We start from the raw sequence: 27916 nt of genomic DNA on the forward strand, positions 1-27916 counted from the left end.
ATATGTTTCCCCCTTCTCTGATAATAGTCCATTGCAATTTGACATAATTCTGACAAGTGATGTTATTTCTATAGCATTTTGAAATTTTAATTATAATCCCCTTGTACATTAAGCAAGGAGATGCTGGAATTGCCTCCCTTCGTTGTTTAAGCACTTGCTCAGCAAATTCCTCATTACACCCTGCACTTTCACTGAGAAATGGCAGCATTTTCTTGACGGATGTTAGTTTTACGTTCATCTAAAGCGGATGGATTTCATTTGTACACTTTCTCTTTTAATATCCCCCCACAGATAAAAATTTCAGGGGCTTAAATGGGGGGGGGGGGGACAAGGGGTCACATGTTAGTGATAACTCTATCTTGAAATACATCATGAATTTTCTGTAATTAGATGCTGGCTGTATGTGCCATTGCAGAGTCCTGCTGGAAGGTCACCAAAACACTTTCTCTCTTGGTCAATTGCCCAAAAAAGAGGCCACAAAGTATTTTCCATATATCTCTCACTGTTAATTGTTTCCTGTAAAAGAATAGGGCCTATTGTTTTCTCTCCACCAACACTACACTAGACTCCTATTTTTTTTGATCATGCAGGGGTGCCTCACGTTTTACATTTGGCTTTTCAGAGCTCCAACAATGCGTATTATGTAAAGTAATGTATCCACTTAGGTGGAACTGTGATTCATTCACAAAAAACTTAGGTGAAGGTCATTTTCTGTCATGCATACTATTCAAAATCCTTTCACCCTACCCACCAGGCAGAAGAAATCCCCCTCAGGCTGTTGATTGTTCACTTTATGCCAAATAAATAATAAGACAAAGCTCAAATGTTTGTACAGATAAACAGGATTTTTAATTTTAAAGAGTAAAGGTACCCAGTCACCATATAAACAGGATGTCTAGTGATAAACAGGCACTTAAACAAGATTGAACTGTAGCTTGGTTTCCATCCCAGCACTGTGGCCCATCTAGAATAAGGGGTTGTGCCCATGAAGCAGATGAAATTAAAACAAGGAGGGAAGAGGAATGGATGAATGGAGTGAAGTGAGGATCACAGCTAAGAAGGGTAAGGCATAAAGGGAATGGCATAAGAAAGTTACATTGCTGAGCTCACCCTGGTATGGACAGGGACAGCTGCATGAGTTACATGATGAAATAGGAGTTATGGTTAAGAGAGGGACAGGGAGAGACAAGAACAAGGATAGAACAGAAGAAGAGAAAGACCACAGAGGAATGTATGTGGGTGGAGGGTAGTGGATGCATGTACAGCGTGTGTGTGACTATTTTTTTTTAGACTGTCTCTCTGGGGTCATCCTCTTTCTCTGTTTCATACTGTCATTCACACGGTGACTTACTCTGCTAGCAGCTTAAGACAGTGTCAATTCTTGGATGGAATAAACTAACCTTAATGTAACTTAGCTGCAGTTTAGCCTTGTTAATGTGCCTTTTGCTACACAACACTTAAAATATATGATATGAGGTTACTTTTACTCCATCCACTGTTTTTATTCCATCATAATTTCGATATCGCTTGTATCTACTCCATCCAGCACAACTCCAAAGCTGAGCTGACACACCAGGATAATGTAGCTGTTCATGTGAAACTGTCATTGTGTGTGTACATGTTTTTTAGCATGATATTGTAGTTTTATATGTGTTATTCAGATAATTAATAAAAAAAGGTGTTTATTAACACATCACTACAAATTTACTTCATTCTTCATGCTATGAGCTAAAGCACTAATTAAAAAAATAAGAGGAAGCTTACCATATAATTATAAACAACTATCTCTTTGTTTCCAGGAGCCATAGAATTATCATTCTCATCACCAACTGTGATAGTGAGAGTCGATGTTCCAGACATAACAGGATTACCTGAGTCCTTAATGACTACAGGAATTAGATATTTCTTTTGTGATTCTCTATCAAATGACAGCAGAGATGATACAACAGCTGAGCCATTTCCATTAGCACCACCTGTAAAAAAAATTAACTATAAACCTGGCACAGAATTTGATAGATATTGCATGTAGTTAAACTTTCATCAAATATACTGGTGATACAACAGTGTAGAGAAATGTATAAAAAGAAAAGAAAGATGCTGTTAGAACAAACATTGCTAAAAAAAGAAGACATGTGGAAGCATAAGGAAAAATAATTCATGTCAGTTGAATACTTATTTCCATCTTTGTGCATTTTATATGGAGGTGGTATCAATAGTTGTACAAATTACACAAAAGATACACAAATTACACAAATTGACTAAGTGTGACATGTTTTTAACACGTTCTCTTGTTGCACTATGACCGTTTTTTCAGCATGCTGAATGAATCATTTTATTTACCAAGTTCAGTATCGAATACTTTAGATGGGGATGCCTTTTAACTACAGACAGTTATTCATTCTCACTCTGTATTTCTAAATTCCTTATTTTACACATACATTTTCTCATTCTTTTTATATAATTGCTTTCATTTTTCATTGTGTTCATGTCCCACACTAAATATTACCCAATTCTTTGCACTGGATTTTAATCAGTTCCTATCAACTTTATTGTTGCCAGTTTTAACAGGCAGATTGAGGGACCTACATTGTAAATAAACAATAACAAAACAGCATTTCTATATGACTAAGAGGTATCCACAGAGATTCTCTTTGTTTCTTTGCAGTCTTAAAGCAATGTTCATAATTTTCTAATCTTAAATATGCATGTTTCAATGTTCCACTTATCCACTGAACTTGTCATATTTGATGAGAGTGTTAGTAAAATATTTTCTAATACCCCATGTATCCATTTTGTTTTATTTCTTCTGCTCATCTTAGAACTGCTAAAAATATCCAAACTTTTGTAATATTATTAACCCACTTATGAATGAATTAAATTTTTAGTTGGAATACATTTGTAAAAAGAAAATACTGTGTTAACTTACTGTGAATATTTTCAATGAGAAATGAGGATTTTATAGCATCATCTGCATCATCTGCCATTTGAAAAGTGAAAGGTGGCCCATTTCCAATATGACTGTCATCTTCATCACTTGCAAAAATTTCTAAAATGATTCCTGGAGAAGCATTTTCTTGTACAACTGGCTGATAATTGTGCTGGAATACAGGGGCATTGTCATTTATATCTTTAACTAGTATAATCAAAGTTGCTGTTGAAGTTTTTGGTGGAAATCCATCATCAACTGCCAAAATTTGTACCTGTACAGTTAAAGCGCAGTTTTATTCAGGTTCTGAAAGCATAACAATAATACGCAGAAAAATTATAGTTAATATTTTACCTCATGTCTAGGTGATGTTTCTCTATCAAGGTTACGTTGTAGATAGACTGTCCCCTGCTGGTCTATCCGGAAATGTTTCCTGGTATCAGAGGAGCGCTGAATCTGGTAACTAACTTTACTTTTCCCTCCTTTATCAGCATCTGTTGCCCTAAATGTAGCTAAAGACGTATTAACTTCTGTGTTCTCTTCAACAGAAACTTCACGTATACTGTTCTCAAATGTTGGTTGATTGTCATTTATATCTCGTAATTTTATCACAACCCACGAATATCTGGTATGATACTCATCTGTATCATTATTTGTGTCCTTAAAACAGACAAGGTGCTTATAGAAAGTACAAACTTGTTATGTAATGCCAAAGTTATGTACCTTATACTAAGCTACAAAACTCAAGGGAGGAAGAGGGAAATAATAAAGTTCTTAATGTGCAGTTTAAATACATACCTTGTCAGTAACTTGTATTTTGAACCTAAAATAATTATTATATTTCCCTTCTTCATAGTCTAATGGCTTAATGGCTTTCAGTGCTGCGCTTCCATCAAAATTTGGAATCAGTACAAATTTGTCAGAGCCATAGCCACTATTCTCAACAACCTGAGAAATGATTCACTACCATGACTTTAATGTCTGGTGTCTATATCTGTATGTTATGAATAGTATGACAGAGAACACATGTAGTGATTAATACCTTGTATTGCAAAGAGCTTACTTCATCCTGATCATGAACAGTAACAGTTAGAATTGTGTCTTCTGGCACAGTTAATCCTTCCGTTTCGTCAACTTCAGTAATCCATTCTGTCTTTGTAAACTCTGGTGGCATGTCATTGACATCTTTGACCAAGATGGAAACTGTACCTGTGCCTGTTGGAAAACATCACATTAATTACTGGCAGCTACACTGACAGTGACAATCATACTGAAATTGAAATATGATATTTGTCAATATTATATGAGAACTTAATATCAATTAACATTACTGTGCAGGTGAATTCATTTATATCTGATAAGCATGGGGTATTACAAAAACAAGTGGTTGCTTTATTGTATAATATGCTTGACACTATTTGATTTCTACAGATAAAACTGATATTTCTAGGGATAAAACTGATTTCTCTAATTGTCCCTGCAAGTTGTGTTAGACCACTAGACTCAAAGTTTATAAAATTTTAGTTCCAGATGAGGCATATGGTAAATTATGTTAAATGGATTTTGTTATTATAGGTCTGCTGATTTCCTCTATATTCCCAAATTATCATTGGGAATAGCATCTCTGGGGGACTGAAGCTGCTGCAGAAAGTGACTCACCCAATCATTTCAGCACATTTAATTCATTTACAATAAGCATTACCACTTGTTATACGACTAACAGAATCTTCAGTCCTTGCATCCAGATAATCAGTTAATTTATGGGGGGAGAGGGAGGGGAGAGGGGGGGGGCTGAATAGTTAGATACTTATTTAATTTTCTTTAGATACTTATTTAATTTTCTTTAAAATTTATAGGGATTATCAATTCCTTGTTTAATGTTTTGCTTCAGTTTGTTAATGACCTCTGTAACAGAAAACAACCACATGAAAATAAAGCCTACTTTAACATCTTTTATTGTTGTCATGTAAATCACAATCCAGTTATTATTTAAACCATCTAATGCAACTGCATTTGCTTATTTAGTAGGTACAGCACTTGGCACCAATGTAAGGAAGAACATAGTGCAATTGGTGGTCAATGATTACATGTCATTTCATTATTTTGCCATGGCCCTTATCTGAGATATTTATGAAATTTGCATCACGGTATATTTGTTTGGTTTTTAAAATGCTCCCTATGGTATCAATTGCTATGATGCCACAGCGTAGGTAAAAGTTCTTAGGTTGACACTATGGCACCGACACCAACGACAGTGCCCTCTAGCTGGCACTGTGCAGCTCTATGAGCGCCGCTCCAGATTCTGCTCATTTACATCTGGCTTCGCACCTACTTACATCTCAGCCAAAGTTAGGTAATAGTTTATGTATTCAAGTTATATTGTTGCGATATAGTAAAACCAGTTATATGCAGTACTGAGATTTTTACCTCACCTGCTCCTACTCGCTTCCTACATTTGGCCTACCCTTCAGTTTACAGGAGGAGACCTACGCACTGCCTTCCAGGTGGGATACAAAAGCTTGGCGACGAGGATTTTTCTTTTTCTTTCTTTTTTTTTTGCGTGGTACTGCTTTAGCTTTGTCAAATTGCCTGTGTGCCTCAGTGTCTGACTACTTCCGCCATTCACTATAAGGTTTTCTTTTGTGTAAACCATGGCTTCACCACAGGAACAGGCTTTGCTGTCTGATCTGGTACGTTTTCACGCTCAGCATATGACATAGCTGCTTGCTGCCATAAACTGACTGGTCACACTCCAAACTGCAGTTACTTCAGTGCCTCCGATGTCTCTGCCTGTACCACCGCCAACGACGCCTACAGCGCCGCCATTTTGTGCCTTCAATCCGGACACTGAATGCTGGCCAGAATACATTGTACATTGCCCAGCTCGAGGTACACTTCGCAGCATACAACATACCAGGTACAGAGCGGCTTGCCTTTTTCATTGCCAACGCGGGTGTTGTGTTATACCATGTATTTGTAAAATTGTTTCCCACCACTCGCCCAAAGCTAATACTTGTGACAAATTGGTTGATGCTTTGAACTCCCACTTCCGTGATAGTGTAAATGTGGTAGCTGCACGCTACAAATTCTTTCGTCTCCGGCATGGTCCTACTCAGTCCAATAAATCTTGGTTAGCGGACCTTCAGGGACTAACATCTGACTGTGACTTTAATTGCTCATATGGACGCTTATATGCGGATATAATGATTAAAGACACTATTGCACAGAATGTGGTGGATCACTGCATTCGCGAACAAATCCTAAAATATAAAACCCCGTCTTTGCAGGAAGTAGTGGACTCTAGACAGACAAGATACATTAGACATGGCTACTTCCACATTCGATGTGACCCCTGTGTGTGTGTACTGTTAGTGCGGCACAACACGTGCCTTTCCATCCTGCCTCAGCACAGCAAGCCACGCCGTGCTGCTTGCACGCACGTAAACAAGTTTCAAACCAGGCACCCACCAAGAAACTGAGATCATGTCCTAACTGATTTCGTACCCACCCACAGGACAGTTGCCCATCCCATCAAGCACAGGGTTATTTGTGTAATAAGAAAGGACATGTGCAGCTGTATGTAGTAAGAGAAACTCTAATTCACAACTTGTCTCTTGTTTGTGTAGCTCGCGTGGATGTCACCACAACGGAAACCACCTTGATCATGATTCATATCAGCCTATGGACGTTAATGCCATTTATTCAAAGCCTTCTGCTTCACGTGCTTCTACAGATCATTGTGTGAATAAAGTTTTGTCAGACACTTCCTCTCGTATTCAGCATGATGCGAGGAAACTTTTTGTGACTTTGAACATTTGTGGACATTCTGTTTGCATACAGATGGACACTGGTGGGTCAGTTTCTTTACTGAACAAAGCCACGTATGACTTGCTTGGTTTACCCCCGCTTTGTTGTTCACATTTCACACTGACTGCATTTACTGGACAGGAAATCTTGGTGCTCGGCGTGTGTAGTTTGCAGGCTGCATATAGTGTGATGACGAAAACTGTGTCTTTTCATGTGCTCAGCTCTAGTGATGCTCCGAACATTTTTGGCATGGACGCATTTGAACTTTTTGACCTCACAATTCAGGACAACGTACTTTGCATCAACGCTAGTGACCATGCAGACAGTGCTGCCACACTATGTGATGATTTTGCTGAACTCTTTTCTGATGGTCTTGGTTGTGCCGCAGCCTTTGCAGCGCATGTTGTAGTTAAAGACAATGCTATACCTATTTTCTGTCATGCACGCCTGGTACAGCATGCACTGTGCTACACCGTAGCTACTGAACTTAAGCATTTGCAAGACAGTGGTGTCATTGAACCTGTTTCTGCTTCGCCATGGGCTTCGTCCTTTGTGTGTATGAAGAAACCAAATGGTCAGCTCCGTATTTGTGCTGACTTTAAATCTACAGTAAATCTCCAGACACTGGTAGCTACGTTTCCCTTACTGCGTCCTGAAGACATTTTTGATAAGTTGAGTGCGGGAAAATTCTTTCCCATGGTTGACTTGCGGGATGCATACTTTCAAATTCCGCTCGACAAACAGTCGCCGCGCTATTTTGTGATCAACACTCACCTTGGCTTGTTCAAGTTTCACCGCCTCCCATTCGGTTGTGCTTCAACTCTTGCTATATTTCAGTCTTACTTGCAGCACTTGTGTGCCACTGTCTCTGGTTGCTCAAATTATCTGGACGATACAGTTGTGTCAGGTCGAACCCCTGACGAACATTTGCAGAATTTGCGTGTCCTATTTACTGTACTTTTGCAGGCAGGACTCAAGTGTAACAGGCACAAGTGCAATTTTTTTCAGACTGAGATTCAGTATTTAGGACATATGGTTAATGGACAGGGTATCCACCCTTTGCCATCACATCTCCGTGCAATTCGAGACTTGCCAGCACCCAGGAACTTGAAAGAACTTCAGTCTGTTTTGGGCAAAATTACATATTATATTCGGTTTACCCCAAATGCAGTGCAGATTGCAGTGCCTTTGCATCGCCTTTGGCATAAGAATGTTCCTTTTGTTTGGTCTTTGGATGTGACACTGCTTTCCACAAGCTCAAATCTGCTTTGTTGAGTGATTGCTGTTTGATTCCGTTAGATCCCTCCAAACCAGTTGTTTTTGCAGTCGATGCATCTTCTCATGGCATCGGAGCAGTTCTGTCGCACCACATTAATTCTGTCAATTGCCCAATCGCTTTTGCGTCTAAGTTACTCAATTCTGCCCAGCAAAACTATTATCAAATCGAGAAAGAAGCTTTAACTATCATATATGGAGTGACAAAGTTTCATGATTTTTTGTACGGTCGCAAGTTGTATTTGGTCACCAACCATAAGCCTTTGACATTGTCGTTTCACCCGTCAAAGCCAGTTCCAGCCCGTACCGCACAAAAGTTGCAATGTTGGTCTTTGTTTTTGTTTAACTACAATTACAAAATTTTGTTTTGGTCTACTGCCCATCACGGCAATGCTGATGCTTTGTCTCGTCTGCCTATTGGTCCTGACGAAGTGTTCAATTCTTCCAAATTGTCCTGCATGTTTATTGATTCGCAAGATAAAGAATTAGCTGATGGTTTTCGGGTGGATTTTCATAACATTGCTTCTGCGACAGCCACAGATGCTTATTTGCAGATTCTTTTACAGTATATTTGTACTCAATGGCCTCCATCTGCTACACAGATTCGTGATCCACTTGTTCAACGTTACTTTGCGCAATGTCGCCACTTGTCTGTACACCATGGTGTTATCTTGTTGTGAACTGACAATGATCAGTCTCGTGTGGTTGTACCTCGTTCGTTGCAATTGGAAATCCTCTGATTGCTGCACACTGGTCATTGGGGTATAGTCCACATGAAGCAATTATTGCGTCATCACTGCACTTGGGTCGGCACTGATAAACAAATTGAGAATTTGCTTGCTAATTGTCGCTCTTGCGCGGAGCATCAATCTGCTACCTGCCAGCGCTTCTTTGCGTGGCCTACTCCTACTGCACCTTGACAGCACGTTCATATTAATTTTGCGGGTCATTTCTGGGACACCCACTGTTTGATAGTTATTGATGCATACAGCAACTTTCCTTTTGTTGTAACTATGTCTTCTACTACATCTGCCAGTACTATTCGGGCTTTGACATCTATTTTTTGCATTGAGGGCCTTCCTGAAGTTACTGTCTCCGACAATGGTCCCCACTTTGTGACCTCCGAGTTTGAAGCATTCTGGGCTGCTAATGGCATTCGCCATCTGACTTCAGCCCCGTTCCACTCCCAGTCCAACGGCGAGGCTGAACGCTTTATGTGTGCATTTAAGTCACAGATGAGCAAGTTGCGCCACGCACTCTCGCAAGCACGCGCTATGGACTTTCCTTGCTTCATATCGCTCCCAGCCGTGCTGCACCTGTTCCTCAGTGGAATTGCTACATGGCGACACTCAGCGGTCACTCCAGCAGCTATTGCACCCGCCACGGCCATGGCGAGCTCCCGCTGCTTCGCCTCGTTCTAGCTTGGCACTGCAGGATTTGGTGTTCTATAATGTTTTCTCCGGTAAGCTGCGCTGAGAGCAGGGGTGCATTCTTCTCCAGCTTGACCACGCCTTATTTGTCATTTTTGGTCCCTCTGGCACTGTCAAGCGACACCAGAACCAGGTCCATTTGTGTCGTCCTCGGTTTTCTGCCGTTGGTTGTTTTCCAGCAGAATTGGAGGCTTCGTGGCTTCTACCACCTCAGCCCACGACTCCACCAACGGCACCTCCGCCACTCACGCCTCCACTGCGGGCGCTCCTGCCATCGCCGCCACTACTGGTCCAGTCTCCTGCACCAGAGGGGCGCCTCTCGCTGCCGCCACGGCCCCACCTCCGGCCGCCGCTGTCATATTCCTCTGCGGTGCCGGAACTGATAGACGCTGAGGCTGCCATCATGCCACCTCCGCTGTCGCCCATGGAGGTTGTTGTTCCGCCTCCTCATCTGAGCATACCCAGTGGCAGTGCGTGGCCTAGGCAGGTTTCTCATGGGGCATTTTCCTCTCCCCTCATGAGGAATTTGGGGTCGTGGGTGGGCAGCACGCCCCAGCAGTTCCGCTGTCCGCCCCCTCAGTTGCGCCGCCCCTGGGTCCCTCCACCCGCCGTCGGAACCCCTACTCAACGACGGTGCGCCGTTTCAGGGGGGAGGGATGTGGTATCGATAGCTACAATGCCATGCTGTAGGTAAAAGTTCTTAGGTTGGCACTACAACACCGACACCGATGACAGCGCCCTGTAGCCGGCACTGTGCAGCTCCATGAGCACCGCTCCAGATTCTGCCCATTTGATCCCGAGGAGATGACCTAGCAACATTGTTCATTTTCATAGACGGCGAGCCACTACACATTTTGCCTGCGTAACTTGTTAGCTTTGATACACCTGGCTTCGCACCTATGTACTTCTCAGCCAAAGTTAGGTAACAGTTTGTGTGTTCAAGTTAATATTATTGTGGTATATGTCAATTGTATCTGCTAAACTCTGTGCTTATGATACTAAAAATGACTAGTTTATTGAATCAATGTAAAAGTGACTATGCTCAAGTGCTCTCTATCAACTGCACTTGCTTAACATTTACATACTTTAATAACTGCCTAAGGATTGTAGTTATGTACATAGTATAAGAATGGAGCCTATTTAAAATGAGTACTGTGCTGCTAACAGATTTCCAGTTTCCACGTTTAGTCAGTATGACATTTATGAAATGTCGGAGTGATAAGAAGGGGATGTGCAAGGGAGAGTAATTTAGGCTGAGTGTGGCCAAACTGGAGGATAATGTAGACAGGAGTCTCCTACCACCAGAATTCAGAGAAACTGGTGATGGACAGAGGATCCAAAAATATATACTATACCACCACATCTCCTGAGTCGTGCTGTAGAACCTGATCAGGAAGTGTTTAATGGATATCAAGGCAGTTTGTCTCTGGCTGTGCATAACTTTCTACTTATGAATTGACCCACTGATTCATTCATTAATGACCACCACCAAACCAACAGAGCATATGAGTGGACACAGATGAACAATCTGTGTTGGGCATATCTAGCAGTCACCAGCTAAGGACATTCTACAACATGACTAAAGAGATGTGAGTGTCTGCTATATCAATTGGGCCATCTGGAACCTTTCTCAAAGCATTAATTGTCCTGAATTCCAACATAGGAAACCATCCTTCAACATATCCTCTCCCTATCATGCATTCAGTCTACTTTAGCCTCCATTCCACACCAACTCTCTTACTTCCAATGACGTTCATTAGAAATTTCACCCCTGCTCCTCATTCACCAAACGCTCCTATCTGCGCTGAGAGCCAGGGCTCCGTTTCTTATCGAATACTCACAACCAAATTTAAGAAAACTATTTAGTGAAAAAATTTGATTTCTGCACATCTTAACTCAATAAAGGACTGATTTTCTTTCTGTTATTCGTAAATAGTTGCTTTGATGCATCAAAGTAAGTAACACATAGCACGGTATTCTATAGATTTTGCACAGGGATAAACACACTGCAAAAACTTCACATATGGTTGATTTTAGCTCATACATTGCTATGGACAAAATGTAGATAAGGTATCAAAATTTTATTTAAAATTGAGAGTAGAACAATGTATCATTTCGTCCTTAAGTTATTGATTTTTTATATTTAACAGATGGTCATGCATGGTGTGCCCAGTTCTGTCAATGTGGACTTGGTGGGTGCTATGAACTACTAATCAGCCAGTTTTAAAAGAACTGATGATGTTTGGTTTGTGGGGTGCTCAACTGTGTGGTTATCAGTGCCCGTACAAATTTCCAACCTTTGCTCAATCCAATCTCGCCACTTTCATGAATGATGATGAAATGATGAGGACAACACAAACATCCTGTCATCTCTTGAGACCCCATGCTCAGGAAGCGAGAACGCGAACGCGAGACCACGAGCTGCGGACTTAAGAAAACTATTTGGTGAAAAATTTTATTTTTGCACATATTACAGCTGAGATCTTTGCTCAAAAAAGGAGTAAACTTCTTTCTGTTATTCATCACAGATGTTGTGTGGCATCAAATTAAGTAATACATAGCATGAGATTTTATAGATTTTTTAGAGGTAAAAACACACCACGTAAACTTAGTGTATGGTTGATTTTTGCTTATACATTGTTGTGAGCAAAATGTAGATAAGATATCAAAATTTTATTTAAAATTGAGAGTGGAACAATATATCATTTTGTTATTGAGTTATTGATTTTTTATACTTGACAGAGAGTCATGCACGGTGTGCCCAATTCTGTTAATGTGGACTTGGTAGGTGCTATGAAACACTTATCAACAAATACGAAGAAAAATATTTGGAGGAAGCATCTTATTTTTGCACTTCTAACAATCTGATATCTTTCTCAACAATTATTCTTCATAGTTACTATGCTGCACCAAATTAATTAAACATAGCATGAAGTTTTCAAGAGTTTGAAGAGATAAAAATGCATTGCGTAAATGCTGTGTATGGTTGAACAAAATGTGATTAAAATATATATAAATTTTATTTAAAGCTGAGAGCAGAACAATATCTCATTTCATTCTTCAGTTACTGATTTTTTTATATTTGAGAGATGGTTGCATGTTGTAATGGTTCTTTATTTACGTGACCATTATGGCACTCCAACCCCAGTTCTCGATACCAGTAATATTGTACTACTTTTCTCTGAAGTGACAGACATATTTTTGTGACAATATTCACATTTGGTTTTATTAATGTATAGGTACTCCGATGTATCGATATATTACAGTGATATGGTTCTTGTGTGTATTCATTTCTGTGAGACTGTCATAATCTTTGACTTACTTGTAATCGTTTTGGCGCGAATGTGCACAGAACAGTCTTTGTTTCACTTTGCAGAAGTTGAGTTGTTATTTTGCTTAGTAAAAGAACAGTCAAGTCTTGTGTTTGGTTAAAGTGGAAATTAAATGTATGAAGATTGATACAAAACTGTTTTCTTGATGATGTGACAATTAAGAAGAAGTATATGTGAATTTACAAGAAGTTTAATAAAATTGTGGATCGTGAACACCAAGTCAAAAATTATTTCTACCATACCATTATTCTGATTTGGGATTGTTTGATCATTAAGAATTTCCTGAAAAACGCATTTGTTAGGTCTTCAAATATTGCTAAAATACAGATCTGGACCTTCTAGCAGTCGAAGAGGAATCACCCTACAATCAACAAGGTGAGCCGTAACAACTTCGACGGAATCTATGTGGGAATCCATTCAAGATAAGTACCAAAATTAATGACTTTTTTACAGTGACTTCATTATTTCCATTCTGATAATACCATCCACAGTCAATAACTTTGTTGTTGCCCAATAAAGTGAACATATGCTGCGTGAGCAACATTATTAATCTGATTTCTAACCTACTTTGCAAGTGGTGGTATTGTCAGATTGTGATGTGTCTGTTTGCATCCCTGCACCCTGGGAATCAGTTGGTCAGAAACAATCATCATATTTCATAAATGGTTCAAGGTATCAAAATTATGTTTTTTGCAAATGATAGCATACGAAGGGGCACATCTGTTTCATGACCATGATAAATACACAAAACTTTTTTATTAACCAAGATATGGTAGTAACTCATTTGCAGCAGTGAGAGGTTGGCAGAAAGGGATGCATAAACACGTAAATAGTGCTTAGGGAAAACCCAGGACCCACATTTAAACACATCCTCAGCACTTGGATAGCAGTGGAGCATGGCAAATTACTTCATCCACAGCAGTTAAAGGGTTAATGTAAAGCTGTGATAAAGCCAAATGTTGATTTGACAACAACAGTGCTTTGCTATGTGTGATCCTACTGTATGTGGAATTTCCTTGCCTTTGAACGGATGCCCATCTAGTTATAGGGAGGGAGACCCACGGTTTAGTGTGGAAATTGCACTTAATATTTTTGATAATAACAAGTCATTGATGGCAGTGGAAAAAGCAGTAAGCGACAAAAAACCGTAGGCCTGATCAGGGTTCAAACACCAGACTTTTGAATTTATAGTCTGGCACTTTCCCACTGAGTCAGACTTTGTACTATAAATTGAAATATACAAATAATTGTAACAAGCTGCTTTTATTCATCCTTTTGCCACATGTTATGGTGGATTATATCTCCATATAATGAGAGTTAATTTAAATTAACTGTCTGCACATTTTATTTACTGGGCAGCCTGTGACTCTGTCTGGCATGAAATGGTGAACAATAAACTATTTCAATAAGTGGCTTCTAAAATTTAGTTATGCTAGTTGATTACATATGTAAATACACTTCAGTACTCATAGGCTGATTTCCCAAATTATTTTAACATTACGTGCTTCAATTTTTATGAACTGACATACGAGCAGATATGTACTAGGAGGGAATAAGTGCAAAAGACTTATAACAATGCTGCTAAAAGACGTGAAGGAAAAAGGTGGGAGAAGACAGGGGTAAAGGAGAGTGAATGTCATTGGGTTGTTACTCTTAGGGCAGGGTATGAAAAAAAAGATGGACAAGAGCAGTTAGTGGAAGGCGGGGGAAGGAATGAGAGGGACCCTTACCTTTCAGTCCTCCACCATCCACAGCTACAACCTGAATCGAGTACTCAGCAGTGCGTTCACGATCAAGGCAGCATATGGCTGTCCTGATGAAACCAGTGTCAGGATCAATTTCAAATATTGGTTTTCCACTGTCTTCTTCAATGACATTCTTCTCAATAGTGTATGTTATCTTTGCATTAGTTCCTTCATCTGGATCATCATTATCAGTAGCTGTCAAGTTGGCTACTATCTCCCCTGTGCACCAAAATAATATGGTATTAGTCCTACATTAATTGTTCACAAAGTTTACGAAGAGATAGTGAAGACTGATATGGAGAAGCCTTAAAGCTTAGAGTCTAGAACATGGGCACAGCCATTTCTTTTGTGTGTTTTGTGGAGTAACATTGCTAGTGATCACCGTGAGGTGTGACAAGAACAAAAGAACATCCCTTACTGGCTGATTGTAAGCACTCTATGAGAGAGCACCATGCAAATGTTGTTCCATATAAATAGATGAAGTAATTGTAGTGCATCATAAAGTGAATTAAACCATGGAAAGCACAAAATGAAATGCACAAAGTGTGTGGAGTACCAAATCTCCACAAGATATTCACCATATCAATAAATATAATTTTCTAGTACATGATATACAATTGGAATTACAATGTGAAGCTATATGAGATATATGTTACTTGAGATCATCGACTGTCTTCTGATTTACAACTTAAACTGTTCAGGAAACTGTAGGTGAGCTTCTCCTGACATTACATCAACCAAAGTATCATCTTCTAGTGAAGCTAGAGCTTGGGCTACACTCCAGCTTTTTTGGTCACCATAAACTTCATTCCAAAAGGTACTGAAAAAATACCAAAGCTGTAGCGATAACAATTTATTTATTTATTAATTCATCCATGGATCTTCTCACAATGATATAGTACTTGGCACCATAACACATAGCTCAAATACACACACACACACACACACACACACACACACACACACACACACACACACACACAATATATAAGTTTTATGAGGGTAGAACAGGTGGCTGGCTGTGGCCCTGCTTAAGGAACCATGCTGATAGCTGCCTAAAGGAATTTAGGAAAACCACAGAAAAACCTAAATCAGGATGGCTGGGAACAGCAAATTCCATCTTCCCCAATATGGAGTCAGTGTATTAAAAACTGCACTGCCTGTTGGTTCCTATTATACAATGATTTATCAATTTCTAATGACTCAATTGAAATAACAACTTCATAAGTAGTAATTAGCACTTCAACTTCACAAATGGTAGTTGACACTAACATGTTCAAATAACTTGCGGGTTTGCTCCCGGGTGACTTTGTAGACCACTGCTGAAATTTCGACAGGAGCGCACCCTGCCATTCTCAAGGCACAACTGCGAGCATTTGTAGTAGAATAATATGACATACTTCTAACAAACTGTCAGAAATAAAATAGTCTTCTTGACATAAATCAGCATGATCACACAAAACTTAACTTGCCCTCTTCTTACATGAAATTTTTTGCCATGGATATAGATAAGCAAATTGTTTCTAAACTTCTGATTCATCAATGGCCACCAAAGAAAATATATTCCAATGAAGTTGTGACTAGATTGAAAATTTCTTGTCAGCCAGGATATAACATGTCATCCTGTGTGGAAAATTTCCTGCACTGCCTTATGTGCCTAGGAAGTGTAACAGAACTAGTACTGAACATGTTACACACAAATGAGGTAGCTGACGGTAGTAATTGCTATCTCATACTTTTCACAGATAAAGTCATTGTCTCTGAGGATATTTGACCTGGCTAATACTGCAGTAAATTCCAGTTAGATCTTGACAGCATAGCAATAAGGTGTAAAGAGTGGTAAAAAGTAAAACTGTAGAATTAAAAAAAAAAAAACATAAATATATAATGTATTTTTGACAGCAGCATTAATAAACCACAACTAGATTGTTGTGCCATACAATCACTTTGGAGCAACAGTGTGTACAGATATGAATTGATGAATTGGAATGATAACATTTGCTTAGTTGTAGATAAAGCAAATGGTAGGCTTCCATTCATTGGTGGAATACTGGGAAACTGCATGTAGTTTACACAAGAAACAGCATGCAGAACACTTGCACATCTCATATCCCAGTATTGATTAATTGCATGGGATTCATATCAAATTGCACTAACAAATGAAGAGTGTATGCCAAGAAGTGTGAAAAGGAAAAAAAAAGACTTGTTTGATTGGTAAAAATTATGTAATAGAAATGCTTATACTGTAAGAAATATTTCACAACAACCTGATTAGAAAACTCCAAATATTACATTTCAGTGTAGAAACTCTGAATATTCTTTGGTCTCTTATTAATCAGTCCCACAGCGATTGTGAGGATGGAAATAGGCTAATAACAGCTTTCACAGAGATGTATCAGATGCCATTCTTCTCAGATTGCATCTATGAATGAAATGGGAATAATACCTAATATTGTACAATAACAAATTGGCCTCTGCCAAGCATTATACAGTGATTCTTAAAATATAAATGTACAACATACTCACAACTATTCTGTAAGGAATTTCCAATGGTTTCAATTTCAGCACTGAAAATAAATTTCCTCTCATTGGCTTTATGAAACTGATATGTTTTCAATGTCATATGTATTATAAAGGGAAAGAGCCCTGGCTGTACCATCCCTATTCTAGACCTTAGTCGTAGTTCAAGCACATATATGAGAAGAGAAAAGAAAAAAGATAGTGCCACACTATTTGAATCCAGACCACATAATTGTCAGTATTAAGTTTGTTGAAAATGCACAAATCCTGAGAGGTCTAACAGCTGACCTTTCGTCAATATCTCGACCATTGTAGCAGCACATAGGCTACACTGTGTGCAATTGCTCTTTAGTGTTTCTAGAAGGGTATGAAGAGACTAGAGGAAGGAATTTCTACATAGCATAGGTTCTTGCATGAAAAAGACTGGTGCACAGGGAGTAAGTTGTACCTCCCTTCAATAACACAGCAATAAGTTAAATGGGATTTATCCCTTGCACAACATCTACAGAGACAGAGGTAAACAGTGCTTTATGTTTCATGTAACTGAAACTGAAATTTCATCATACTTTAACAAGTGGAATAGTGATATTTATTTGCAAATGGTCACTATTGCATTGTAGTAATTTGATCACTAAGTTTCCCTGTGACTAAATAATAAACAATATTAACTGAAATAGGGTACTGTAAAATGGAGTAACTATGGAAATGTTTTGCAGTTTTTTTTGTCTATATTTACCCAGTGAATACATGAAGACTTTGTTTGCATATAAAGTTGACCTTCTGTTTTCCAAACATGGATGTCATTCTACTTCATGGGCATTGATGTTTTTATAACTGCTAACAATCAGTGTCCCTATTTTACCCCATCATGTTAGGTAACATCAAGAAAGCACATCTTCTCTTTGAAATACTAAGACAAATCAGTTTTTCACATTGTTACCCATTAATCATTGAATCATGAATACCTGAAAAAAATAGTGTATGCTATGGTACATTTATTACAACTATTTATTGTGGCTAATCAGCATAAAATTTATAGATAAACATCTTACAACAATACAAAAGTGAGTTTAATTTTGATAATAATGAGGTTTACACCCCAAACTCAAATTCCTGCAAAAACTGAAGAGTTCAATGTAAATCAGAAGCTCAGACTCACTTTTTATGCTTCAAAAAGCAAGTTGTTTGGGTGGCCTGATCAGCTGTACTATTACATCCTTTAAGCAGTAAATTTCATCAAGTTTAGTTGTCCATTTCCAAAGCACCCAAACTCACTCACGGCAGTGGTTAGTATATCACCTTTGTCTCCCATATTAGTTATCTGTGTTTGATGAAGCTCGCCTTCATAATATACCAGAACATACAGTCCTACAGCCAGACTTTGGAGGCTACATTCATGTTGTGGGTGCAACACTGTGGGTATGCAGTCACTGCTAAAATAACTGAATTCATCATTTACATTTATGCTGTTTTCACTGTCTTGTAATGACGAGACAATGTTGCCACCATGACTACTGCTGCTTGGTGTCTTCTTCCATGGTACATTATTTTGAGCTTGTGTATGAGCTAATGTCAGTGGCTGGTGTTGGAATGGCACTTCAGCTTCGAGTTCCTCTGCCAAGAGATTCTCTTCTGGAAAGGGATTGGGGGGAGGGGGCTTTCAGTCTCTTCATTGTCACTGTTTGGTGATTACCTTTGATTGTTTCCTCCTGTTTCTTTGCAATTTGTTGTAAGAAACTATCTCCTATGAGGGAAGAAATGGATATGTCCAGACTCTGTGAAAGCAACCATTAGAGGGCCATTTGTGTGCCAGCAGGATAAATTTCTGCCTTGGGGAATCCAGCAGTCAAGCTGCCAGGACCATTGTACAAATGAACCACATTTTCTTCTGCTGTGTGGGAAACTGTTCCTCGGCTACAGATGTACAGTGATTTCCAGTGGCCGTCTTCTCCCAATCTTTAGCATTTTTCTCCAGGCAACTTTCATTCAGTATAAGTATGCCAATTCCAGTGGCTGCAGGACATGTGTGGAATTTGGAGAAAGTGCTAGGAATTTTATGTTGCCTTTCTCGCACAGTTTTAGTACCTTTAAATTAATGTGGGAACAAAGGTTGTTACCAATAATACCCTTTGATTCTTCCCGGCTCTTCAAAATAGGCAACATTAATGATGTGAACCAGTTGTCAAAAGGGTGTCCACCAAAACACCGTAACTTGGTTTGATTGCAACAGGCACCGGAGAAATCATTTTCAGTCCAAGTTGTCCATATTTTCTCTGCTTTGCAGTTGACATAAGGTGGCACAATTTTGTATCCTCTCAAGGTACTTAGCTTCACTCTTTGCAGTCAACATCTTCATCTATTACTGCTCTTGAGAATCAAATTTTTTCCACAGTTCTCTGGGTCAACACTGATTTGTGTCTTTGCATGAATCCTTCTGTCCAATCCTTTCCAGGTTGGTTATTTTTGAATCTCACTTCCTTCTTCCCAATGTGGTCCAAGTACTAGAAGGGCTTGACAATGCACTGAAGACTAACCACATTGACAGGAAATCCACAATTCGTTACACCAACGATGTGCGCCACACATCGCAGCTCCTCATAGGTAAAGACGTGAGCTCTACCAACAGCACTGAAGTGTTTCTCTTGGATCTTGCAGTGTGTTTTTGCGATTCCAAAATTTTGGTATTGCTTGACGAATCAACGAAGTTTTGATTCTCATTGCTTGCAAGGTTTCATACATCCTGCCTCTGTATAATTCTTGCCTGGTCATGTAACAAAAGCGGTTTTGGATTGCTGGACATGGCTGACCAATTGTAATCCTAAAAAATAGTGTGTGTACTTAGGGTGACCATATTTTCTTCAGACAAAAGTGGGACTTTCATACATTTTCTTGGCCAAAAAGTGGGACGATTTTTATTTCTCATTAAATATCACTTTTAATGCTAACATTTCTTCTTCTTCTGCAAATACAGCCTTCACTGATATTTGTGTGTGTGTGTGTGTGTGTGTGTGTGTGTGTGTAAGAATGGAAATACTGGAAAGAAGTACATTTCAAGTTTTCAGAAATTTACTTATTAAGAAATGTAACATTTGTAACACAGAATGTAGAAATACATACAGTAACAATCACTACAAAAAAAGTTCCTAGTGAACACAAGGAATTTATGATTTTGTGGATTCCACACTGCAATCATATTTCTTCGAAGATAAAATTTCATTCAGCAACTCAGGTCTGCCTAATGGGTATGAATAGAAGTCAGTGCAACTGTATTAACTTAGCTCTTCACCGTAAATCTATTCCTCTCATCTGTCCACTGTGATGATAGTAAGCTGAAAACTCTTTCAACATTTGCATTGTGGGCAGGGAGTGAAAAGAAGTACTGCGCTATATTAAGCGATTCTCTGAACTGTTCATTTCACTGGCAAGATCTGAAAAACCTACACCATTTTTCATGTGCCATCAACTGATTCCATTGTTCACTGTCTGTTTCCACTTGTTGTTTTACAAATGATTGTATATGAACTATTTCATCAAATAAGAGGCTGTCATTTACTAGAATGCCCTTTTCATTTAGCCACATTAAAGTATTTTCAACTACTGACCATTCTGGTGGTTCTGTGAGCATCATCCATGAGAATACAGAAAACTCAGCTATTCTCTGTAACCATGAGGATAAATAGTCTACTGAAGCATCATAAAACATTGATACTGCTATGTCAAATTTCGTAACAGACTGGTCATCACAGTTATTCAGCATTTTTTTTTTTACACTTATTGGTGCAAAATGTTCATGTTTCCTTGAATTTAGACTTATCAAAGCTTTATTTAAGACTGTTGATACTTCACATGTGGAATTATTCTGTTTCTCAATGCTCAGAATGGATTGTTGGAAAACACTCATTTGTGAATGTACAAAAAGTAAATAACATTCATTTATAGGATCACTGAAAAAACTCTTTAAGATTGCAGGGCCTTTGAGTAAGACTGTGACAAAAAGTAAGATTTCAAAGGTTCATACATTTTAAAGATCCTTTCTATGGCTGGAAACAATGAAAGCCACCTTGTTTTGGAAAAGGAAAGTAAATTTTTGTAAGTGACACCAACAAATTCACAGAATTCAGTGCGTTCTGCAACACGAATAGAAAAAATATGAAAATGGTTGTACAACTTCATGACAAAGCAGTCAATGTCAACAGGTAAAACATCACAAGCACCTTGAAGTGCGTTATGAACAACATGTGCTGGACAACCTATGCCAACAATGTTAAGAGTTTTTTAATTTTTCTTTCAGATGTGTGAAAATATTATTACCCTCTTTCTTCATTAACGCCCCAAAATTACAGTTAGTATTGTCTGCACCAAATGCAACACACTTTGCGATGATACTGAATGACTGTATAACATGAGAAAGATAACTGGAAATTGTTTCGGAATTTTCGTTCTGCAATTCATCAAGATCAAGCAATTTCGTCAACAGTCCACCCTCAATTACAAAAAAAAAAACTGAACTATCACAAGTAAAATTTTCTGATGCCCATGGTTGCTAGCATCAGTAGATATTAAAAAGTATTTTGCACTGTTTACAGCAGCTATTACCTGTTTCTGGGAATGCGGAGCTACAACATTGTTGATAATTGCTTCACACTTTTCTGCAAGCTTAGAAACAGGAAATTTTTTTTGTTTAGTTGAACACTGCAGTCATTAGAACGATAGCTTTGGTGGTGTTTAATAACAACATGGAATGACTGGGTTCCTTCTGCTGCAGCTACGTTTTTCTGTTCCTGTGTATTTGAAGTTACAAAATATCTCGTCATTTTTTGCGAGGGCCCTGCCGATCGAAGATTCTTCCTGTGTTTCTCTGATTCCATATGATGCCTGAGATCTGCAGCACCACCATGAGACACGGATACAGCACAGTTACATTTTGCTGAACAGTCATTGTCTGTAGCAGTGAAGCAAGGAAATTTCCCTTAAGCTCTTCCGAAAACTTTGATTTTCGTTTCGGCATCGCCACGACGTGCTAACACTTCACGAAACTGATACTGAGTGCTGACAACAATGGCAAGCAAAAGCAAAGAAAATAGGAGTACGCAACAATTATAGTGCTGAAGCTGTACATTATCAGGGGGTACCAACGTACGGAATGTCAGTTTCAATTGATAGTTTATAAAATCGACACTCAGAAAATATTTTAACCACTTTGTAAATGTCTGAAAATAATCCTTATTAATTGGGACGTATGGTCACCCTATGTGTACTTGTTACAGCAAATGGATTGACTTTGGGACTGTCCCAAAGTTGCGCCACTCTGATGACTTTTTACAGTTTTGACGTTGTACAGTAATACATGCAAAGTAAAAATATTACAGTGAAAGAAAAGAGGTGTTAGAAGATGTAATTTTCAAAGTAAATACCTGTCAGTAATGTAAAATGCGCAGTTTTCTCTTGATGTATGACAGTCTCCGGTAAACAACCAACCTTGAAAAATCGGCGCGAAAAGCAAAAACTATCTACTCAGACGGCAGTGGCACTATAGGCCCGTCCACACGCAACGATCTGTCTGCGCACATCACATCTGCGCAGACAGATCGTTGCGTGTGGACAGAAGATTTGCACCAACCTGAGGTGTGTGCAAACCTGGAAGTTGGAGTTGGAGGTTTGAGCGAAACCTCTCAAATCTGTGGGTTCAAACCACATCTGCGCAGACAAGTTGGAGCGTGTGGACAGGAGATCGCCGCAAATCTGGCACGAAACAGCTGTTTGCTCAGTCTAGTGTTTGCATTTGTGCGCATAGGGCATTAAAATGGCTGATACTCGTCAGTGTTCTCGAGAGTTTGTAAGTGAATTCATTGAAATATATAGACACCACCCATGTTTGTGGAAGATTAAAAGTAAAGAATATAGTGACCGAGACAAAAAGACAGCAGCATACAATGCTCTAATTGAAAAATTGCGGGCAGTTGACGCCTCGGCAAACAGAGAAACGGTAATAAAAAAAATTCGTTGCGAACTGGCGAAATTATTTGCGGATGGATGTCGAAACTTATAATTATCTCTTAAAGCTTGTAACCCCTCATATTATGAGAAAAAATATTTGTATGAGAAGGGCAATGTCTCCTCATGAACGGCTGGAGGTAACATTAAGATTCCTAGCAACTGGAAGGAGCTACAAGGATTTGGAATTTTCAACTGCAATATCGAAACAAGCGTTGAGTAAAATATTACCCAACACATGTGAAGCTATTTACGCTGTCCTGAAGGATGAGTTCATGAAGGCAAGCTAAGTAAATTAAGTCTGTCAGCGAATTGTTTACCGAAAAAGGTTATCCAAAGTTCAGAAATCTAGAAGATCTGGTGTAAGAGTAGATCAAGTATACCAGCCAACGTTATGGTATTTTGATCTGCTTGGCTTTCTTAGTGATCAAGAAACGCCAAAACCAAGCAGGAGTACAACTGAAGATGAAATTGAAGTGTCAATGTGCCAGGAAATGGAACACAAGTTAATGTAAAACAAAACAGGTTCACCCTGCAACTCTCGCAGTAAATGTACGTGAGAAAACTGCTTTCTCTTTAGCAACCATTGTCTACACCATTTTGACCGCCTTCTCTGTTTCCTGCGGTTGGTCTGAATGTTTTTTGCAACACAAATTGCGAACACAGACCACAACAGAACTTCCTCGATTTCCATATTTCAAAATAACTGAATTAAATTTTTGACGTTTACGGGGAGCTTAGTCGCTAGCCACGGATTTTTCTTTTCTACACCGACAGATGGCGGGCGAGTAGTAGATTGTGGTTTGTGTCGTGTGAACACACCACATTTGCAGCGATCTTTTGCATGTACAGACATCTGCGCCAATGTCTGCGCAGACAGATCGTTGCGTGTGGACCGGGCTTATAGCTTCCAAATGTTGGCACCAGATGCCCTCATTGGCTTAGCGTCTGCTCTTGTTTCAAAAGCCGATAATTAAGCGTTGTCCCCAATGTTATCTCCTTATCCCATAATTACTCCATCTGCCTCTTTCACAGTGTCCTTTATTAAAGATTTTACAAGGTTAACCTTCCTTTTTCAGGCTTTTCACTGTGGGAATCACAACGACATAGCATAGAATGGGTAACCAGTCTCTAATTGTACTGGCTGGGCATCAGGATATCTGAGTATTTTGAGACTATTATAGACTACTGAAGACGGAGGATTAAATGTTGATTCACAGTGGACGTCCACGGAACAGAACAGAACAACACAAACAAATGGATGTACGTTCATGCTGCACGCAACATCACTTTTCTTAGCCAAGTGAAGAACGGTCTAAAGCGATGTTATGAGACAACATCCGTGATGCAAAATGTCCGGATAATAGAACCTGTCAGAATTAAGAAATCAGCAGTGGTACTGAGTGTATTAAAGGAAAAACAGAATTCACAACCTACGTTACTGACAAAGGTTGTATGATAAATTTTATACGGTGCTGAGATGCAAAAGAATAGGAAAACAGACATCCAAACATTCCAAAATATTGACATTTATTTTCTAGAAGTTTTGAAATCGCTCGAACTGAAATTGAAAGACAATACATTGAACGTTTTTACCATTTCTATTGTATTTTGTTCCCCAACTAAATGACAAATAATTTCTAGAGAACTGCATTTTTCTCCTTCAATAGAGCTCACCTTTTCACTATCAAAAAATGTTTTCAGAGAAAATTTTTTCATTAGTTTACGTTGTTACTCACGGACTGCATAGCTTTTTTTTTTTTTTTCAAGGTATTGTAAAGCAGCCAATAAAGGACGAAGAATACACAAAATACACTACAGTGTTTTAACGTGTGCGAGAGCGACAAGAATAGGATGGTTAACTTCCAATGTTGATAAGTGACGCCACTTTTCCCTTTCCGCAATTTCATGACGTAGACGTTCGCCCGTCTCGTTTCATTTTCTAGTGTGAATCGACTTTAGTCTCCCAAAACCGGTGTGGTGGCATTTAAGAAAGGCAGTGGTGAACTTAATTTACTATAATTAAAAACTGTCAAAGGCGAATCACAAATGAGTAAGCTAATTTGCTGAATGCATTGCTCTTCTGTTTCCACTTATTACACCAAAAAACTGATAGCGATTTAGGCAATGTCGCCTCTGTTGCATTGTAGATTACATCTCACCGGATGAGCTGTTCTCAGTCACGGAGCCCCAGTAGAGCGCCTGCGGGAAGACGGGCGCGTTGTCGTTGACGTCTGTGACGGCGATGTGGACGTCGGCATACCCCACCAGTCCTTGGCCCGCCTCATCCTGAGCGAAAGCCGTGAAGCGCCAGTGCGATCTCCCATCCGGTGGATCGCGGTCCAGCGCCTGATACGTGCAACAATAAAATCTCACCTCTACAGCAGTTACGAAACTCAGTACAGTGTGTAAACTTTTAGATGGCAGACCTCTCCCTAGTCCTGTATCGGTAGAAGTCGGTAAACGTCGGGAGGCTTCGGTAGGCACGCAGTTTCGACTGCTGCCAACATTACGTAGCTGAATGTGTTGTACAAGGTAGCCATTGTCGTCTGCTTCGTTATTGTTTTGCGCTGTACTGTTCTGCGTGTTTTTATTGTGCAGTTGTGCTAAACATTATCAAAATGAGTGAAGAGGCAGTTGCTGGCCCATCTCGGGAGTCGCCAACAACCCCTACCGGTAGGCCTACGGAGAACAACTCACCAAAGTTTCATTGCAATCTGATGAATGGTTTGTGAGCGCATAGTAGACACACATATACATACATTCATTTATATATATATATATAGATTTTAATGTACATGACGGTTTCAGTTTCGTTTACGAACAACATTTAAAGCGTGTTTTACTTCCAAGCCTTTCGTCTGCTTTCGTGTAAGCATGACGCGCAATTTGTAGTGCCAGCATTGCAACTGGTAGGCGTGCCTTATTTCCCCCCCCCCCCCCCCCCCCCCCCCCAACGGCTCCACTCCCCTCGCCAGACAATGCTTGCTTCCTCCTCTCCCCGCACTCCCCTCACAACTCTGCCGTCTTACAGTTAACACACTGTACTGTTGGTCACACACACACACAGGCCTGCACGCAATTTCAAAACATGGAAGGCAAGCTAGCAGCATAGTTGACAAAGTAGTGTTTGGTTCATTGTTGAGTTCAATTAGATGACGATTGTTAAGGTCTCTTTTCGCAACTACTGAATCGTTGTGTTTCACACCGCTTCGTATACAAATTAATGTTGCTTTGGTTGCTAGGTGGCGAAAAGAAGTCACGACGGAAAGATTCGTAGATGTAACGCTAATCTTCTAGATTAACGTCTATATTAATGATTAAATATTAAAATATATACTGTTTGACAACTGAAAAGAAACTGCTACGGAACGCCAGACCAAAGGAAATGTAGAGGGTGGGACGTGTTAACTGCAGCGAAGTTTGTGCAGTCTGTATGCATTCCACGGTTCATGCAGTACGGTATTCGACGAAGGTTGTTTAGGAAACCGAGTAGTATAGCAAAAAATGGTTCAAATGGCTCTGAGCACTATGGGACTTAACTTCTGAGGTCATCAGTCCCCTAGAACTTAGAACTACTTAAACCTAACTAACCTAAGGACATCACACACATCCATGCACGATGCAGGATTCGAACCTGGGACCGTAGCGGTCGCGTGGATCCACACTGTAGCGCCTAGAACCGCTCGGCCACTTCGGCCGGCGAGTGGTATAGCACTCCGTGTGGTAAGGTAACAAGCCTGTAAGACATGATTTGAGCGCTTCCGACCGAGAACGAGCAGTTGAACGGCTTAAAGCCAGTAAAAGTGTCGCTGCTGTGAGCGCAATAATGGGTGTGTCCAAAAGTGTCATCTCGCGATTAAAAAAGGCCGCTGAAATGCTACGCGAAAGCATGTCGCTGGTCGCAAAGGACCACGAATTTGTTATTCGTGTGCGGGATTAATTTGAAAGTGAGAGGCGTAATGAAGGACCTATTCTTCCTGTGTCAAATGTAGTGCAGCGAACAGCCGATGCGCTCGGTATTGGAACTGCTACAGTGAAACGCGTGACTAAGGAAAAACATATAGGCCTTGACAATGGTGAGAAAATTGGTTCAAATGGCTCTGAGCACTATGGGACTTAACTTCTAAGGTCATCAGTCCCCTAGAACTTAGAACTACTTAAACCTAACTAACCTAAGGACATCACACACATCCATGCCCGAGGCAGGATTCGAACCTGCGACCGTAACGGCCACGCGGTTCCAGACTGTAGCGCCTTTAACCGCTTGGCCACACCGGCCGGCAATGGTGAGAAAGACTTCAAGCTTAGCACGCGAGGTAAACGCAGAAAGGATACGAAGCGAGTGACAGCTATTGACAATTTTAATCAGTATGCCATTCGAGACCATATTTACAATTATTACTGTAAAGGTGAATTACCAACTAGGAAAAAAACTTATAGTTTCTCTTCGTGAAGCAGGGCTGTTTTCCGGCGGTAAGACGTCGCTTTCTTCGGTTCTGATTCCTTGAGGCTTCAGGTATAAAACATACAACAATCGTAAATTTGTAATGGAGAGTACGGACATAGTAATTCTGCTCTGCAGTTTCCTGAGAAAAATGTGCACTATTGTCTTTGACAAAGTCATATTTACGAATGAGACTTGTATTAATACAAACCATAGTGTTTCACACATTTGGACTGACGACACGGGTCCTTCAGTTCTACGACAACCAACCGGGAAAGTTGGCAGATTAATTGTTTGCCACTCTGAGACAAGTGCAAGGTTCATAAACGGTGCTTTGCGGGCTTTCGCTTCGAAGAAGTTGGGAAATTTCCATGAAGAAATGAATTCCGTGAGTTGCATCTCATGGTTTCGGGATAAACTTCTTCCGAATATTCCTCCCG

General features: G+C 39.7%; 1 protein-coding gene across 1 annotated transcript in view; it reads right to left on the reverse strand.

Moving 5' to 3' along the window:
• Positions 1 to 27916, reverse strand: part of LOC126092653 (neural-cadherin-like) — a 314704-nt gene that overhangs the window by 241993 nt on the left and 44795 nt on the right. Inside the window, exons 4-10 of the mRNA XM_049908375.1 lie at positions 25192 to 25378; positions 14501 to 14734; positions 3969 to 4141; positions 3725 to 3874; positions 3281 to 3586; positions 2927 to 3200; positions 1765 to 1973 (exon numbers count right to left, since the gene is read on the reverse strand). Of these exons, the coding sequence (XP_049764332.1) occupies positions 1765 to 1973; positions 2927 to 3200; positions 3281 to 3586; positions 3725 to 3874; positions 3969 to 4141; positions 14501 to 14734; positions 25192 to 25378 (1533 nt within the window). The remainder of the gene's footprint in view (positions 1 to 1764; positions 1974 to 2926; positions 3201 to 3280; positions 3587 to 3724; positions 3875 to 3968; positions 4142 to 14500; positions 14735 to 25191; positions 25379 to 27916) is intronic.

Source organism: Schistocerca cancellata, chromosome 7 (genome assembly GCF_023864275.1).
Source record: "Schistocerca cancellata isolate TAMUIC-IGC-003103 chromosome 7, iqSchCanc2.1, whole genome shotgun sequence".
Taxonomy (NCBI): Eukaryota; Metazoa; Arthropoda; class Insecta; order Orthoptera; family Acrididae; genus Schistocerca; species Schistocerca cancellata.